Below are 18,615 nucleotides of genomic sequence, written 5' to 3'. Positions count from 1 at the left end.
TCCCACATCCTAAATTCCAGTTTTCAGAGATGAGTTTGCTGCTCACACTAACATGTGAATGACCTTCTCTTAAGAATAGGTTTTGGGAAACTGACTTTTAAGTGAAATGACAGATAATAAAACTAACTTTACCACAGGCAAATTGATATAAACAAGACTTAAGTTCCTATAGCATATTTCTGGTCACAAAAACATCAATAAACTTCTAAATGAATACCGCAAACACTTCTAATATTAAACATTGAGATAGACATGAGCTCTATATACATTTAAGCAACGTTAATAAAAACAGTAAGAGAATTATTGTCCAACCCAGTTATTCCAGTTCAGGGTCGTAGGCAGCAGAGCCTCTCCAGGCAGCTCAGGCACAAGGAGGGACTCCCTCTGGACAGGACACCCTTCCATCCCAGGGCACTCACACACCCACACTCAGACAGGGACGATGTTGACACATCCATTCTCCTCAGGTGCACAGTTTGAGGATGTGGGAGGAAACCGAGTCCCCAGGGAAAACCCAGGCAGATGTGGGAGAACATGGGGACTCCACACAGAGGCCCCAGCTGGGAATTGATTTTCTTCTCATCAACAAAACAAAACAAAACAAAAAAAAAACAAAAAAAGAAAAAAAAAGCTAAACGAAATGTTCTTCAAGAACTGTTGTGTTTATTTTCCCCATTCTTTATTTCCTACATGGAGTGCTGCATTTAATAGGTGGAATTTTGAAGAGACATATCTGAATGAGAACATATTGGCAGATAGGGTCTGGGGATGCCAAGATTGTGCAGTGGGAGAGGATACCGCCCAAAAGGCAGTCCTGTCTGGGAGCTGACCCCGGGGTCAGCACTCCTGACATGTCTACATTTCTCATAGTTTTGTCATTTTCTCCAATTCTGAGATGTTTATATTTTTAGCAGTTTCCATGGTGCTAGCTGCCAGGGTGGGCTAGAGTGGGGCAGGGTAAGAGGTAGAATTTGTGTGAAGAGAAAATAGTTGAGTAGATAGATAGGGCTAGATGTGTAATAATAATACGTACTAGCTGCTGTTCATTGACTGTTAAACACGTGCTGTGCACATTATGCACTGCCTCTATTGTTAGATGAATCAGGTCTGCCGAAGCCCTTGGAAGACAGCAGCCCTTCCAGTTAGCCTTCTTATACCCTCTATGGAGAAGAGAGAAGAGAGACTCAAACGGATTCATGTGCCCAAAGTGACAAAAGGAATTGGGAGAGAAAACTGGGATCTACATCCAGGTCTGTCTGACCCTGAACTTCTTACTTGCCCCTTCACACATTCTCCCACCACCATCCGGCATGTGTGGTCTCGCTACAGTGAGTCATGGCATTCTTTTTAATGGCCTACAATGTTCCTTTCCTCAGGTTGCTTCTTCCCATCACTAACCTACGTGAACTCCTACACAGGAGAAAAGAGAACACAGAGACTGTTTACATTTGTATTTGAATGCGTGGCTGACAGACCACCATGGGGTGGAGGGAACAACATGTGTTCGATGAACTTCTTAACTATCTTCGCCCTTTGAAAGCCAGAGGAGTTTACAGAGCCCAGTGCCTGGGGGCAAATCCTCCATCGTGATCACTGGCACAGCTGGACAGCCTTAGATGACCTGAGGTTAGTTAACTGCCCTTCTAGCAACAGCGAAGTACTTGTGAGATGGAAAAGTCATTGAATTTCCATCCATGTCCATTCGCCTACACTCTGTGAGTCAACCCTCTTTAAGAATCTTCTCCTGCACTTTCCCCACAGATCTGAGCTGGCTAGAGAAGCTCTTCAGGAGCATGGTGTTGACTGACCCTCAGTCCTAATGACGTCTTACACTCCCCGGGGGACATTTTTAAACATGCCAGGGCACAGTCTCGGCTCTGGGGATTCTGTGACGTGTTCTGGGTTGGCGCGCAGGTAGGTTGAGGACCTGAGCAGAGTCTGAGCCCTTGTCTACGTTTGTTCCCTGGAGAAGGTCCCTTCTGGCCACTTTGCCGAGTCCGAATCTGCTGTACAGGACTCAGGGACCAGCTGTAAGCCTGCAAAAGCCTGGTTCTGTCTCCTCAGGGAGGCCGGTCAGGCCGGTGAACACCTGAAGGCTGCCACGGCTTGAATGCAGACAGCAGATGCCAGGCCGGACCATTTTTCCCCGCACCCACACCTGGCGATTCCTCTTCATCGTCATGCTGGGCTCACCGTGCAGACAAAATCAGTAAGGATGATATAGCTGAAAGGTTACTGTATGGGAGAGATCTCAGGAAAATTGTTCATTTTCCCCCAAGGACTATTTTATCTCCATTTCATAAAGCACTGATAAGCCAAGTCCTAAAAGGAAGAAAATCATACTTTTTTAGCCTGAGGTCAGTTAAGAAAATAGGATCAAAGTTCAAGGACTGATATCATTGTGATTTTGCTCTGTTCAAATGTGTTTGTTTCCTACAAGGAAGAAATAGCTGATATGCTTGGTTAATAATCTGAAGTGCCCCAAGTATCTGCCCAAGCCACGCACTTACTAACAAGCAACCTGGGTTGGAGTCTATCCACAGAACCTCCTGACCTGAGGCACTATCTGACTATCCCAGATAGGGTCTGGCCCACTGCGAGCAGAGCTGAGGAGTGTGGTTCGTGTTCATGGGCGAACCCCAGCTCACCTGTCTGAAGAGGTGCTTTTCCAGGGCACCATTTTATTCAGAGATTACATTTGTTTGAACAAGGAGACTCTTTTCTGCTTTTACTTGGTAAGAGTTCAGTCCAGGGTCAAAGCATCTAACAAGAGAAGTATTCATGTCTGAGCAGAGAATTAAGGCAGAAATTGAGAAAGAGAAAATAGAGTCAGAACCCATTAAACCAAGGGTTCTAAATTCCCGGTAAGTAAGTAAGTAACTAAACTCTTACTGATAGGATTTAAAACGTCTCCATTCCTTCCCAAGTACATAACACGACCTTGGAATTAGAGGTGAGTGTTCCCTTTGTCTGGGTGTGCTAACAAGCAGGTGGTCCCACACAAGGCTGTTTTGGAAACTTCTAGAATTCTAAAAAACTCTTTCTCTAGGTTGTATGATCATTCATTCATCTTACAGAATGATTTCAAAGGGAAGAGAAATGTTTTAGGTAGGACAATGTTTTTGGTGGTATTGAATCTCATCAGACACTGCCTTCTTTACCTAAGCGTATTTGAATAGAGGATGTTGCTTTAAACAAAACCAAAAGAAGAATACAAAGAGGAAGGAAGAAAATTGCTTCCTCAAGGAACACTTTCGCCCTTTAAAACTTAACACACAATAAAAATACTCCCTTTATTACCATTACCCCCCCCCCCTCAGCAGCTATTCAAAGTTCACAGCAATTCAAAGAAAAGGCCAAATCTCTTTCTTTTTGGGGGGTGGGGGAGGATGGTGACACCACTTTATTCAGCTGGGTCAGCGAGGTAAAAGGCCAACTTTCTTAAAACGGAACCAAAGGCACTTGAGACTTCCTGAGATCACAGGCCACAGACATAAATGAAAGCACTCAATAAACTTGCATATCCTCGTGTGTATTGTAATTTGATAAATCCCTGTGCAAAGACTTAGCTCCTCTCTCAGCAGACAGTAGAATTTGATAAAATTTTCTAGCTGTGTGCATTCATTGGCGGTCCTGACTGCTGATCCAGGTATTTGCATTTGTTTACCTTATTTTGTTTAGGTATAAAAAGAAAATGGAAGCACTTTTCTGAGTAACTTGGGTAAGTTACAGTCCAGTTCTCTGAAGACTTCTATTTTGCTCCTCTTGGCCAACTGCAAGGTCACTTACTGAGCCATGTACTGTGTGTGTAAGAAGCAGTCAGACGCTGTAAAGGTGCATATGCAGTTCTGCCCTGGACTGAGCACTGGCTGTGAACTTCAGCTCCATTTTCTCCTCTGCACAATGAGGGGACATTGCTTAATGTTGGTTAATGAATAGGTACTAAAGCACCTGCTAGCTGCCAATACAGGGGATGAAGATGACTCATCAGACTTGGAAATGACAAAACTAAACAGATCACTCTAAGTCAGGAGCTTCATGGAGGTCCCCAGATAGTGGAATGTGTCAGGGTTCCCCAGGCGGTTCTGGTACCAACCAGGAATAGACTCAGGGGCCTCGCAGCTCCTGAAGGCCTCAATCCCGGAACTTCAGTCTGCCTTGCGTTTACGTGTGTTCATGAAAAAAATGCTACTTTGTTAGAAGCTGGGGAAACTCACACTTTAAATATTTTAGGGATATTTTGCTATTTAAAGGAACTTCCTTAGGTATCTTTTGTAATTGATTGTTTAATATAACTTCTCAACCCTAACTTTTCTTTCTAGTGCACTTCAAGCTTTTAGTTTGCTTAAAGGATGCTTAAGTCGTTGCTGGGGAAGAAGGTGGTGGAGTTTGAAGTCAAACGTGTCCTGCCCCTGGTAAGAATTATCATTCGTGAAGGAAGCAGCATCTCTGCCAGGCAGGCCTTGGGCTTCAGGGAAGGTCCGGGCTGTCACACACTTTTGTGTACTTAAAGGGAACCGGATAAATATTTGCTGATTGACAAATTTTAAAATAACTAGAAAGGTTCCCTTTCCACAAGTATCAACTGCTTAATCACATCTGAGAATACTTTTAAGGAATTATTTCAGGAAAAAGTCATTTTGCTTTTCAATTAGATCACTTCAAATGGAAATAACTTGGGTTAAGTATTACATTGCTCTAAATGCAGGCCATGGAGTCAATGACTGAGCATAGACCATCATTAAAAAGAATGGAGCTGGGCTCAGGGAGCACACAGCTCAGGGCTCTCCACCAAGCGGGGATAAAATAAAGAGGTGGAGAGGCAAACTTGGACACCACTGCAAACTGCTGAGCACTTACCTACCTCTCTGTTCTCTCCCGGGACAGCGACTGATAAAGTGAGCTCGGTTTTTATGGCAACCTATCAAGCCAGCTAAAAGGGTGCAAAGAAGCTCAATTTGAAATGGGCCACTTTGGGCAAGCAGTTTAACCTCTCTGTGCCTCAGTCGCCTCTTTGTAAAATGAGGAACATACTAATACTAGTTCCAAGGGTTCTTGTCACAAGAGAAGCGCTCACACTTGTAAAGTGACTAGCACACGACTGTACATGGAGGTGCTCGGCGATGCTGGCTGGTGGTGGACACAGCACTCCAGGCAGATGCACTGTTTCACACTCATGTAGCAAGGCCTCATGGATTGCAAAGAAGCATCGAAATCCCAGAGTTCTATGAGGAAGAAGAAAGCTTAGAAATCGTGTTTCTCTTCTGAGGGTTGCCCTTCGTCTAACACATTGTTTAGTCCATGCATTAAAAAAATAAGCCTTATTTACAGACTGAGAAACTGCCCATCAAACTGAACTTCATCTTCTTTCGAACCATCTGACTGCTGCAGCTGGACTGGGGCTGCTGCCTACAGGCCTGACAGCGGCCCCCAGTTTGCCGCAGTTTCCACCACTCCCTACTGTCCTTTGGCATTAAACCCGGTATGGGTTGCTAATTCATAAGCAAGAATTTTGTATTTCATTAAAAACAAAACAAACAAAAACAAATAAAAAACCTCTCTCTGTACCTGTTTTCCTATCGACGGTAGAAAAATAGAAGGCAAACCCCAAGAGAACACTTGCTTTTTCTCAGACCTGGCCCACTTCTTTTTGGCAATTGAGGGAGAGAGAGATAGAAACATCAATGATGAGAGAGAATCATTGATCGGCTGCCTCCTGCACACCTCACACTGGGGATCGAGCCCACAACTGGGCATGTGCCCTTGACCGGAATCAAACCCAGGGCCCTTCAGTCCGTAGGCCCACGCTCCATCCACTGAGCCAAACCAGCTAGGGCTACCTGACCCACTTTTATTTGGCAACTGTGGGCATTGGTGTTTGTGATCCCTACTCTAGCCCCAAACTCATCTTTTACAAATATGAAAACCGAGGGACCCAGGGAGTCCAGGTGACCCTCTGCGGCCCTGTGAGTGGCAGAAGCTGTTAGTGCTTCCACTTGCCCATTCGCTTCTCTCTTTCCAAATGAACTAGCCCATGTGTGTTCACTTCACGTTCCACAGAGAAGAACGAGACAGCAGCACGGAGGGCAGCTACAGACACAAGAGGACGATGGGGGCAACCCAGCGTCAGTGTTAGGATTCGTGGTAACTCAGCCAGGCCGCCGGTGTTTAAATATTGCCACAGAGGAAGCTGGAGGAATGATGCCCTGTCCCACCAGTCACTCCATTTCATGTGTGTTTGATTTTCCCCTTTCACGTCTAAAAACATGATGATGTTTTTCCCTAACATGTTTCCTAACGTACCTGACTAAATAAGATGGTGACCTGGGTGACAAGAATATATAACACACCACCCACAGAGAATAACCTGGAGAAAGAATGAAGCAGAAGGGGACTTGACGATGTTTCTAGTGATTCAGGCTCCTCTACACACAATCTTTTGAGGTGTTTTATTTCCCCTGATGAAATGAGACTGTCCTTGGTGCTAGGTATGGATGGATTATTAAAAAATAAGTGTGAGGCAGATGGCAGGGTCTCCAGGGACAACCGTGCAGCAGGATCGTCCCTCCTGCTCCCAGAATCCCGTGCAAGCTGCTATTCTGACTCCCATCACATGGTTGCAAGTATTTGATTACTTGTCTTTCCTCCCCACTGTCCAGCATCCTATCAACTGAGCCCACCAGGAAAGGCCTGTCAGGCAGGCAGCTGGTACGCCAGCACTTAGCTTGCTGGCTGCTAGGTACTGCCAGCCAGCTAGATGAATATGTCACTTAGTGCCATCAACAGAATAATGCCTCCCTTCCCCACCCAACCTGCCCCCTCTCACATACTGGGAGCCCTCAGGGGATGTCTTACTGATGGCTTAGGCCCGATCCCCACGGGAAGCGGGCCTAAGCCGCAGTCTGGCCTCCCTTTGTGGGAGGCAACCGGGCTGATCAGGGGAAGGCACCAGCCCCATCACCCCGCTGCTGCAGCCACTGCCAGTCACCACAGCCACCAAGGTGTTTTCATCAACACGACTCCAGTCCCTTCACCAAGAAAAAATGACAACTTTCTTTAGGCATTTTCAAGATGTGTCTTTCATAGGATATGCATTTCTTTCTTTTTTTTTTTTTTTTTTTTTATCCTCGCCTAAGGATATGTTTCCATTGACTTTTAGAGAGTGTGGAAGAGAAAGGGAAAGACAGAGAGAAACATCCAAGTGAGAGGAACACTTTGATTGGTTGCTTCCTGCATGAGCTCTGATCTGGGACCCGGCCAGGGAGGAGCCTGCAACCTAGGTACATGCCTTGATCAGAATCAACCCAGACCCTGCTGTCAGCAGTCCGAGGCTCTATCCACTGAGTCAAACCGGCTAGGGCAGGATATGACATTTTTTAGCACTCCCGCAGCGGACCTTCATTTTTTTCTCCAGAAGTGTGGTGGAAAAACCCTAGATCACCTTTTTGGATTCTTATTACCCAAGTTACTAAAAATATTACCAGTGGCATACAGGAAGCTTAGCCAATGTGCAGTCAGAAAAGGTGTTTCCTCTATAGTTCACACCAATCGCGGGCTGTGCCCTGCCCAGGCCTAAAGCCTCTGGCCAACGCTTTAGGCCTGGGCAGGGGACCTCCAGCTCCCTGTGATCGCAGACACCGCCCATTGGGCAGGGGACCCCAGCTCTCTGCAAACCACCACAGGAGAAGACCCCCTTGCAGGAGTGGACCCCCAGTTCCCTGAGATTCATCGCAGGCTCCCCGCTCGTGCCCAAGGCCGGACCCCAAGCTCCCCGCGATGGATCGCAGGAGCGGACCCCCAGTTCCCTGCGATCCATCGCAGGCTCCCTGCTGGTGCCCAAGGCTGGAAAATCCTCTGGTGGATGCTTTCCTGGTGGGCGTGGCTGGTGGGCGTGGCTTATGGGTATAGTGAAGGTATGGTCAATTTGCCTATTACTCTTTTATTAGGTAGGATAGAAATGTGTGCAGTTTTAACTCGCTAAGTTTGCTGCAGCATCAATGGGAAGCTACTACACTAATGTAAAAAAGTAAGTGAACAGTTGTCATTGGAATGAATAAATGAATGTAGAGTGCTCTAGATAGAAAGTGGAAAGGCTTATGTTTAGGTCCCAAGTTAGGTAGTAATCAGAGGGTAGCTTGGGCCCCACCATTTAATCTCTCTCTATATATACATAACTTCCACAGTGGAAAATGAAACCAACTCTCGCTTTCCCATGGGCCTAAGCCTTGCATGGGCCTCAGTCAGAGAAATCTTGCTGTTGGAAAGTCTGAGTCAGGTGTGCTCATAACACCCCACGCTATGAAGCAATAAATCTCCCAGCTCATATTCGAACCAAGAATTGAACTTCAGGAAGGTGTCAACTGCCGGCTCCATTGGTGGCAGCAGGCCCGGCTCGTACAGACCTATTGCGCTGCTTTGAGCCACACTTAGGAGACCCGAGTTAGGGAGATGCCAGGGACCCTCCTCAGTGCTGCCCGGCAGGATTTTGCTCCCCCTTCTCATTGCTTGAATCCCTAGAGTACAGGCTGTACCCAGAACATAATCCGAGCTCAGAAAATCTGTTGAATGTGTAAATGACCCTATGGGCCATGGAATCCATGACTGTCTCCTATTTTCCACATAAGGAGCCTGAGGCCAGCTACAGCAATGACTGAAAAATCCCGTCCATGTCTTATCAATTCAAGTGATATACTGCCTCCCCCCTAGGGGGAGGCACTGAGTTCCCAAACCTAATGGACTGGGTCATAGAGAGGAAATAGTTTTAAAACACATTTTTTAAAGTGCCTCTGTTTTCTAAGTAGCTTCCAGTTTTAAAAATTAAATTCCAATGACGATGTTTAATGTCTAGTAAGGGGTGGAAAGATAAAAGAACCATCTAGAGAAAGAAGGTACCTGGATGCACAGCAAGGAGGCATTTGGGAAAAGCACAGCGGGATGTGAGTTCTTGGTTCTAACTTGGGCCTGGCATGTGGGGGGGAGGGGGGATAAGGGGGTGGAGGGGAGGGCTTAGGGTGGGGAACAGGACTATGGTTCAGATTCTCTTAAGCTGCACTGAACCACTTACTGCAGAATCAAGCCCTTTTCACACACACACCCTTTTATTTATACCTCCATTTTCTACCAAAGCAGATGCAACACCTCGGAAAGACTCAGGGCTGGGAGGACTGAAATCCTTATCCCAACTTTAGGTGACCGCACATCAGGAAAAGCGGACATCATTCCTATGTAAAGACACCCCTCACAAAGGGTACTTCTGCAAGAAGTGGATTTTAGTGATTTTTAATTGTCCTCATGGCACTCACTTTAATCTCCTCTGAGGCAGCTTAAATCAACTCCTTGCACGGTATTCATTGGAGATGGAGAGCAGCTGCCCATCATCCTAAAGGAGTCCTGCACATGTCTCCAGAGTCAACTATTGAGGACAAAGAGTTCTTAAAGCCAGCTCTGCCTGGAATTCTTAGCTTTGTGTGCTACTGTGGCTTTTATGATCAGAGTCCTCCCAATCTTTCTCATGACAAGTTAGGTGGCAGCGCCCTGAACTCATGAGTTCAGGGAAGCCAGTGTAAGGTTATCTTTACCTGGTGGGCTCCTATGCTTACCTCCCAAACCCACTTCCTTAGCCAGCAAAGGAGCACTGCAATGGGAATTACCTCAAATTTCAGCCCACTTCCTTGCCTGCCTTAGCCTCTTTAGCTCTCTATACACAGTTGTGCAATGGATATTCGGTCTCTATTTGTCATTTTAAGTGATTTTTCAACAGAAGTCTTCTATATAATAAAAGGCTAATATGCAAATCAACTGAACGGCGGAACAACAGGTCACTATGACGTGCACTGACCACCAGGGGGCAGATGCTCAGCACAGGAGCTGCCCCCTGGTGCTGGTGGTCAGTGCGCTCTCACAGGGGGAACACTGCTCAGCCGGAAGCTGGGCTCATGGCTAGTGAGTGCAGCAGTGGTGGTGGGAGCCTCTCCCCACTCAGGATGTCCAACTGCCAGCTTAGGCCCACTCCGCATGGAAAGCAGGCCTAAGCCATCAGTCGGACATCCCCCAAGGGCTCCCAGACTGCGAGAGGGCACAGGCCTGGCTGAGGGATCCCTCCAACCCGAGTGCATGAATTTCGTGCATCAGGCCTCTAGTTTATCTATAAAGAGTACCTGCGCTCTCTCTGCTGTTATTTCTCGTCCCCCCTGCCAGAACCTTCTCACCTGTGTGGCCAACTGGGTCATTCTCAGGCCAGGTGTCCTGCCCTCCAGCCTGACCACCTTGCTGGTGTTAAAGAGCCAGGGACTGAGGGTCCTGGATGATGACGACCTGTCACTGCATTGAACTCCTACTCTCTGTGGACCTCTTTAGATTCCACAAGGCCACACGCATGTGCTCAGCATATGAGCATAGCCTCATCCAGCTCTCCCATGCACCCTCAGTCTCACAGTCAACCTTTCCTCTCCCCAGACCATTATTTAATGACCTTGAGCTTCCCATTCTCCATGCGCCCGTCATGCAAATACACACCACTGCACCTCAGCTAGGCTTTCCCGCTGCCCCCAGTGTCCTTCCTCTTGTTCTCTATTCCAGGCCCACCAAAAGTGGCATAGCTCTCTGGGAAGTATTCCTTAGCTTCCAGACAGGGTAAGTCACCCCTGCCCAGTGTTCCTAGGGAGTGCGGGAGCTACCTCTCTCATAGCCCTGGCCACAGAGTACTTCGATATTTTTATATGTCTCTTGGTTTCACGGCAAACTTACTTTTTACATCTTCCTACAACCAAATCTATAATCTGTTTCACAGTAGGAATTCAAAAAAAGAGTGAGTTAAATAAATGTGCACATGATTCCTCAAACAGAGGTAACCATATGGATCCCAGCACCAGGGTCTGGCCCATACTTATTTATATCACTCTGAATTAGGAAGGACAGAGCTAGAGAAATATGAGAAAATCAGTACCCATTCGAGTGTAAGAACCGTGGTGTACCTGATAGACCATTATATTAACAGTGTCTTCTTTTTTCTGCTCCGGAGGTCCTTGACTCTGCAATAGATTTCGTACTGTTTCTTCCATCCTGAGAAACAAAAAGATACAGAAATTCTTTAAAGGTTTCCTATTAGCACCAGTCTACTCCCCTTAGTAGAAATCAATCTTTAGTGTGTATTTCCTAAGCTGGAACCTGAAAAATCTCCCTTCTCTTGCCTTCATCCCCTCTATCAAGAATCTGCCATGAAGTTCTTCAAAGTCACTTTTCAGAAGGTCTCTGGGGTCTTTCTCTTCACCATTCAGGCCTCTGTCTCTGGCCTCCTGTGTCTGTACTCAAGCAAACATCCCCCAACACTCTTTCACTTTCAATCGCTCCCTTTTAACTTGACACAATGCTAACACATTCATCTTCCTGAAATACCACTTTGATTTTTTAAAATCAATTTTCAAAGTTGACAAATATTACATAAATGCATTTTCATCTTTAATATACTATTGTGTCTTTCCATGGTGGTCTTTCTGTGTCAGCACACAGAGACCTACTATATTCTTCTCATCTACTTCCTAGTATGTTTAATTATTTAACCATTCCCCTGACAGAATTTAAATTACTGCAAAATTTTTACTATTTTGAACAATATCTTTACACATACATCTTAGTACACATGTGAGTTTTTCAATAGTTATATTATGATATATACTTTATGTGATAACCTGTTTTGTTTTAAATACCCACCTCCAATGCTCACCCCTACCCCTGCATCACCCAAAAGTAAAGAGTGAAACAAACACACCTATTTCCATTTCTAGACATTGTGTCATGCTTGAAATTCCCGTACCCTTTTGTCTTCTCAAATCCCATCCGTCTTTCAAAATCCATCTCCAGTTTCACTTCCTGAGAGGCTGTGCCACTGGTCCCCCGCATCTTTGAATTCTGGTAGCCCTGTACTTTAAATCAGTATGCTATTACTTAACTCCCCACTTTAAATGTTCAAATATTTCATATATGCTTGTATTATCTTTTGAAGTAAATTAAAATATCCTCTCTAATAAAATGGTAATATGCAAATTAACCATCACTCCGCTACATAAGCCATGCCCACCAGCCAAGCCACACCCACCAGCCAATCAGGGTGAGTATGCAAATTAACCCCAATCCTAGATGGCTACAGCCACAGAGAGCAAGGTTTCCCAGGTAACAGAGCAAGCCAAGCTTTCCATAGCCGTTGCAGGCCTAAGCCTCCACTCAAGCTACAAAGTTTCAATTATAGAAGGTAAACAAATTCAAACAAATGGCGGCAGAATGGAGCTTGAGAGAGCAGGCCAGGGTTGCCGGCGGCAACAGGGGAAGCAAAGCTTTCCGCACACCCTGGCCGGGCTCACCCACTTAAGGCTACAAAGTTTCAATTGTAGAAGGTGAATTAACTGCCACAGAAATGGCTGCCGCCCCAGAAATGGCTGCCGCCCCAGGCTACAAAGTTTCAATTGTAGAAGGAAAATAAATTCCAGATACCAGGGCCTCTGCTTGGGTTGCCAGGGGGTGTGGATGGCCTGCAAACCACCACAGGCCCCTCGCTCAGGCCGCCCCACACCCCAAGGGAACCCCCACCCTTATCTATGACACCCTTCAGGGCAAACCAGCTGTTCCCCCCTCCCCCCCCCCCCCCCCGTGCACCAGGCCTCTATCCTATCTAATAAAAGAGTAATATACAGATTGATCATCACTGCAACACACAATATAGCTGCCCCATGTGGTCAAAGATCCTGCCCCCATGTGGACACAAGATGGCCACTACAAGATGGCCAGCAGGAGAGGGCAGTTGGGAGGCACCCGGCCTGCAAGGGAGGGCAGTTGTGAGGGACCGGGCCTGCAAGGGAGGGCAGTTGAGAGAGACCAGGCTTGCAAGGGAGGGCAGTTGGAGGTGATCAACCCTGCAGGAGAGGGCAGTTAGGGGTGACCAGGCTGGCAGAGGAGGGAAGTTGGGGACAAACAGGCTGGCAGGGGAGCAGTTAAGCATCAACCAGGCTGGCAGCGGAGTGGTTAGGGGGTGATCAGGCTGGCAGGCAGAAGCGATTAGGGGCAATCAGGAAGGCAGGCAGGCAAGCAGTTGGGAGCCAGCAGTCCTGGATTGTGAGAGGGATGTCCCACTGCCCGTTTAGGCCCGATCCCACCAGGATCGGGCCTAAACGGGCAGTCGGATATCCCTCCAGGAGTCCCAGATTGGAGAGGGTACAGGCTGGGCTGAGGGACAACCCCCCACCGTGCACGAATTTCGTGCACCGGGCTTCTAGTTTGGTATATAACCATGTCATAGTTTCATATGTGTCTCCCAGAATTATGCATAATGTAGTATTTGATATACATTATTACATGAATACTTTATTAATTTACTAGAGGCCCAGTACACAAGTGGGGTCCCTTGGCCTGGCCTTCAGGATCGGGCCAAAACCGGCTCTCTGACATCCCCTGAGGGGTCCCAGATTGCAAGAGGGTGAAGGCCAGACCAAGGGACCCCACCAGTGCACAATTGGGGCTAGGGAGGGATGTGGGAGGTTGGCCAACTGGAGAGGGACCACGGGAGGGCTCCAGGGTGTGTCTGGCCCATCTTGCTCAGTCCCGATCTGCCGGACCCTAGCAGCAAGCTCACCTACTGGTCAGAGCATCTTCCCCTGGTGGTCAGTGCACGTCATAGCGAGCGGTTGAGCGGCCTTAGCATATCATTAGCATATTATGTTTTGATTGGTTGAACAGCCGACCGGACACTTAGCATATTATGCTTTTATTATATAGGATTTTGAAAATATTAAGTACTTAACTCTTTGTAAGGCATTCACTATGTGTACTCAAACTGTGTTTGAATGAACTTGTCTTGGGGCCCATCCATGAGATCTGGGGACAGAACTCTGAGAGCAGGACACCTGAACTATGCATGAACCTGTGCTCTCCTGCCCAGAACCCGAGTTGGCTGTCTCTTCCAGTCTCATCCGGAAGCTGTGGCTTGGTGACTCAGATACTTGCTAAAGACAGACAGCAGGCTGACCCAGCTTCTCTCTCTTGAGAAGGGCTTCTAGGATTGCAAATTAAGGGCTCTAGGAGGCCCACGAATTCCCTGGTGTGGTATGGCCATTACAGTAGCAAGGCAATGTAGTTCAAAATGTCAAACTTTCTAATAGGTCATATAACTACTGAGCAGCAGAGTGAGGAGAGTGCAGGTGAACTGGCCCAGTCTAAGCCTGTACTATAACTGGGGAAGTTCTCCCTTCACAGGGTAGCAACAGGACCAGGTGGGATTTCAATAAGACATGGACACTGATCGTGAGTGCTCAAAGAATGACGTGTGACCACACATTTACACAAACCATCTATCTCTCCACACATCTGCTTAGGAAAGCAAAATCTGTTTCCTACATTTTCACAAATCTTGTGTTATTAATAATAGTAACTCAAAGTTAAATAGTACTTTTAACTTGTCAAAGAACTCATTATTCATCATTATAATGTGCTTTAAAAATATCATTATATCTATGTGGTAGATGAGAAAGCTAAGGCAACAGAAAGGTTAAATGGCTTACTTACAGGATCATGGTTAGTTAATAGGGGAGTTGGGGTTAAACCATTTTTTCTGACTGTAAAAAGAGCAGCCTCTTTCCAGGAGGCCTTATTTACATGTAGGGGAATAATTTTATTTACTTTTATTTATTAATTAATTTTAGACAAGGAGAGGAAGGGAGGGAGGGAGAGAGAGAATAACATTGATTTGTTGTTCTGCTCATTCATGCATTCATTGGTTGATTCTTGTATGTCCCCTGACTGGGGATCAAACCCACAATTTTGGCATATCGGGGCAACCCTATAACCAACTGAGCTACCTACTTGGCCAGGGCCTGCAGGAAAATGATGTTAATAAAGAAGAGTCTTAACTCCTGATCAGGAGTTATCTTGGTGAACACTTATTGGATGCTGAAGGCAACGATATTGCTTCTGACCTGAGGGGAACTTAATATTGGGTGGAAGAGAAAAATGAAGTTTATGTGGAAAAAAATAAGTGGGAAATGTCACAAGTTCTGAAATAAAACCTGATCAAAGCCCATTTATAATACTCCATGTCATTGTATATGAACAGAAACAATCTCTTGAATGGCAGTGCATTTCCCTGGAAGTATGCTAACGCTATCATAAAGAAGAAAAGTAATGATAACAGTGATGACTTGCCCGGTATCACTCAGTTCCTGTACCACATACCAGGGACTAACCTCTGGTTTTCTCAATATTAGTCTGCCTCCTCCCCACCTTAGCACAGAGGCTAGAGTTTCTTCTTGTGTCAATCCTTATCTCATTCATTTATAGACAATTGGCACAAAGGTGGCCCAACAAGTAGAACTCAGTTAAAATGAAAATCTCGCCTTTTTAAAAAATAAGTTAAAATACAATTCTGTGACCATGAATATCTTGCTGAATTATCTCTTCTGTATAATTAAATGTTCTATGCAAAAATGGCTGGATCAAAAAGGAAAACAAATACACATATATTCACCTTTCCTCACTATTTCTTGGCTTTGCATTTTTTAAAAAAGGAAAATGTGGAGGTGAACAGAAAGTTGTTGAAATAGAATCTCAAGCAGCCTAGACTCACAGTATGACTGTGATTAATTAAATTAATTACAATTAAAGCCAATTACATTTCTAAGCCTCAGCTTGGCACAGACCACAGGGACTGATCCCAATACTTGGAAGCAAATTGAGTTGTCTCATCTTTTCATAACCTCTATGAATCTGGCCACAGAGAAAATATTTTGAGCCTGATTAGACGATACCATTATTTATTCCCTGCTGACACATTCTTTCTTTCTTTTTTTAAATTCTCATTTAGTAAAGTTCTCTATTTATTTTCCAGAAAATAGAAGACTGTGAAACATCATCCATTGTCATCTGAATGCCAATGACATTTTACTTCATTTTGATATTTTGATAGCTGAGGTATATGGTTTGCATCACCAGTCTGCACACAGAATAATTCTACCATCTGTTTCCCAAATGTGACTAAAAATCAGTCTATTCATTTCTTGGTCAGGCGTGCAGAGGTTTTTTTTTATTATTATTATTTGTTTAAATTGTTGATTGGTGCAATTTATCGTTAAACACTAACCTTAAATAATGTTTTCCAGTTGTTATTTTCCAATTTGAGTCTAAATCCTTCCTTCCCCTAAATACTGGGAAAGTAGTTGTTGTGACTAAAAATGTATAGGCCAAAATTATACTTAATGAAATGTAATTTCTAATGCATATTAATAAGCTATTTTTTAAAAGTTAAGACCTACACAAGTCAGAAAACAAATAAACCAAATTCATATGTAAACAGTATATTTCAGGAAACATAGATATAAATGTAGCTATATTACTTTATTAAAAATAGATTCATATTTTAAGGTACATATTTAATTAGTGAATTCTTATAGTTTTCATTTGGGAGAAGCAAAAAGAACCCCAAACGAACACAGTTTTTTGCTTAAAAAGGGCACTAACTTAAAGTTAGGAAAATTGGACATTAAATAAGAATGCATTAAAAAATTCAAAGCCACACCAGAGCAGGATTAGTGAGGCTCTGCACCAAAATTCTCTCCCGGGGTCCACCTCCATCAAGTACATCCTTGTAAAGTGCAGATCCTGGGGTCCTTGTCCTTGGATCTGCATCCAATCTCTCCAGAGAGGGTCTCCCTAGACACAAAAGGACGATCTTTCTGGAAGTAAATGTTAATGGTTTCCTGAATCCTTTCAAGGCAGGAAACCACCTACTCATTCAGGGCCTGATAATAACAGATTTCTTTAAAATCAGAGACTATGATTTGGGCGCTGAAGAGCTTGACTCATTCAGTAATGAAAGTGCTATTAGAAAACAGACCCCAGGCTCCAGAGGGAGCATGCAGAGGAATGTGGACTTCCCCACATCTCTTCCTTCCTCCACAGGTCTAGCCCTGCGTTTTGCCTAATGCCGCTCTAGAATATTATCAGAACATTAGACTGAAGTGTTCTTTGACTCCTATGATCAGATACTTTCTTTATCATAACTTCATTTTGACAGAAATATAACAAAATAAACACAAAATCAGAAGCCACTTCCCCAACTGGTAATAGATTGGCTATTTCAGCTGAAAGCTGAACTGAGTCATATTTTTAAGAAATATTTTAACATGTTGCTTGGTCCGTGTGGCACAGTGGTTGAGTGCTGACCCATGAACCGGAGGTCACAGTTCTATCCCAGGTCAGGGCATATGCTAGATTGTGGGCTCCATCCCCAGTAGGGAGCGTGCAGGAGACAGCCAATCAGTGATTCTCTCTCATCATAGATGTTTCTATCTCTCTTCCTCTCCCTTCCTCTCTAAAATCAATAAAAATATGTTTTTTTTAAAAAGAAATATTTAAACATGTTATTTGCTGATTAATCACATAAATTAATAAAATTAACGATGAAATAAAAACAATAAAAGTGCAAGTCATATTCTCCTTTATTCACTATACAGAGAAACTTGTCAAGAGTTGCTGTTGGAATTTGCAAATTGTTTTTCCTTTTGTTTCACTGTATTTGACTCCAAATCTTCTCAGAAAAAGTGTCATCTTAAGCAAGGGTACTACCATGATCAAACTTCATTTTAAGAACAAAAGAAAGGGACTGGATTTAAAATAGAATGAGGATAGAGGGGCTTGAGTACTATAGCACCCCTCCTTCACCTTGAGCCTCCTCCCTATGAAATACAGCATGACATGTCCCCCTATGGAGAACAGTACTCATCCTGTAAGCCAACGGCCTTAATGAGGAGAGGCACACTTCTCATATCTTCTGGGGGGGGGGGGGGGGAAACGTTACAATAAAATATTGTTTCTCTTCCATTGAATGCCTATAAGGGTAAAAAGTTTAGCCAGGCCAGTGTTGCTCAGTAGTTGAGCATCAACCCATGAACCAAGAGGTCTCCGGTTCGATTCCTGGTCAAGGTACATTCTCGGGTCGTGGGCTCCATCCCCAGTAGGGGGCATGCAGGGGGAAGCCAATTGATGTTTATCTCTCATCGATGTTTCCATCTCTCTATCCCTCTCCCTTCCTCTCTCCTAAAACATCAATAAAAACATTTTTTTAAAATGTTTAAGCACACTACAACTGGGATATTCAGAAAAAAATACTAATTTATTTTGTATATAACCAAACTCATCTCTTTCTTGAGCCCCTACATGCTAGTTAACTAGCATTAACTTTTGTCTCAAATCTACTTTAAATGTTAGACTTAGTCTAGCATAATGAATTTTTAACCGATTTTAAAATCCATTGAGAAACAAGTGTCTATCAACAAAAGAATAAATAGCTGTTATATATTGCCTATGTAGGAATACTATTCAGCTATCAAGAGGAATAAGCTGATGCATGCAACATAGAAAAATATCAAAAGCATTACACTGAGTGAAAGAAGCCATACACAAAAAACTAAATATTATGATTCCATTTATATATAACTAGTGGCCTGGTGCACAAAATTTGTACATGGGGGGGGTCCCCTCAGCCTAGCCTGCACACTCTCCAATCTGGGACCCCTCGGGGGATGTCTGAATGCTGGTTTAGGGCAGTGGTTGGCACGGTTTGCCGCTCTGTTGACT

General features: G+C 44.6%; 1 protein-coding gene across 5 annotated transcripts in view; it reads right to left on the bottom strand.

The window, feature by feature from the left end:
- Window positions 1–18,615, bottom strand: part of NCKAP5 (NCK associated protein 5) — a 965,452-nt gene that overhangs the window by 310,017 nt on the left and 636,820 nt on the right. For all 5 annotated transcript variants that reach the window (XM_079782414.1, XM_079782415.1, XM_079782418.1 and 2 more), the window contains one exon: window positions 10,974–11,061. In XM_079782414.1, coding sequence (XP_079638540.1) covers window positions 10,974–11,061 — 88 coding nt within the window. The remainder of the gene's footprint in view (window positions 1–10,973; window positions 11,062–18,615) is intronic.

Source organism: Cnephaeus nilssonii (genome assembly GCF_951640355.1).
Source record: "Cnephaeus nilssonii genome assembly, chromosome: 10".
Classification (NCBI taxonomy): Eukaryota; Metazoa; Chordata; class Mammalia; order Chiroptera; family Vespertilionidae; genus Cnephaeus; species Cnephaeus nilssonii.
The sequence above is the reverse complement of the archived record's forward strand: the minus strand, read 5'-3'. Positions and strand labels throughout refer to the sequence as shown.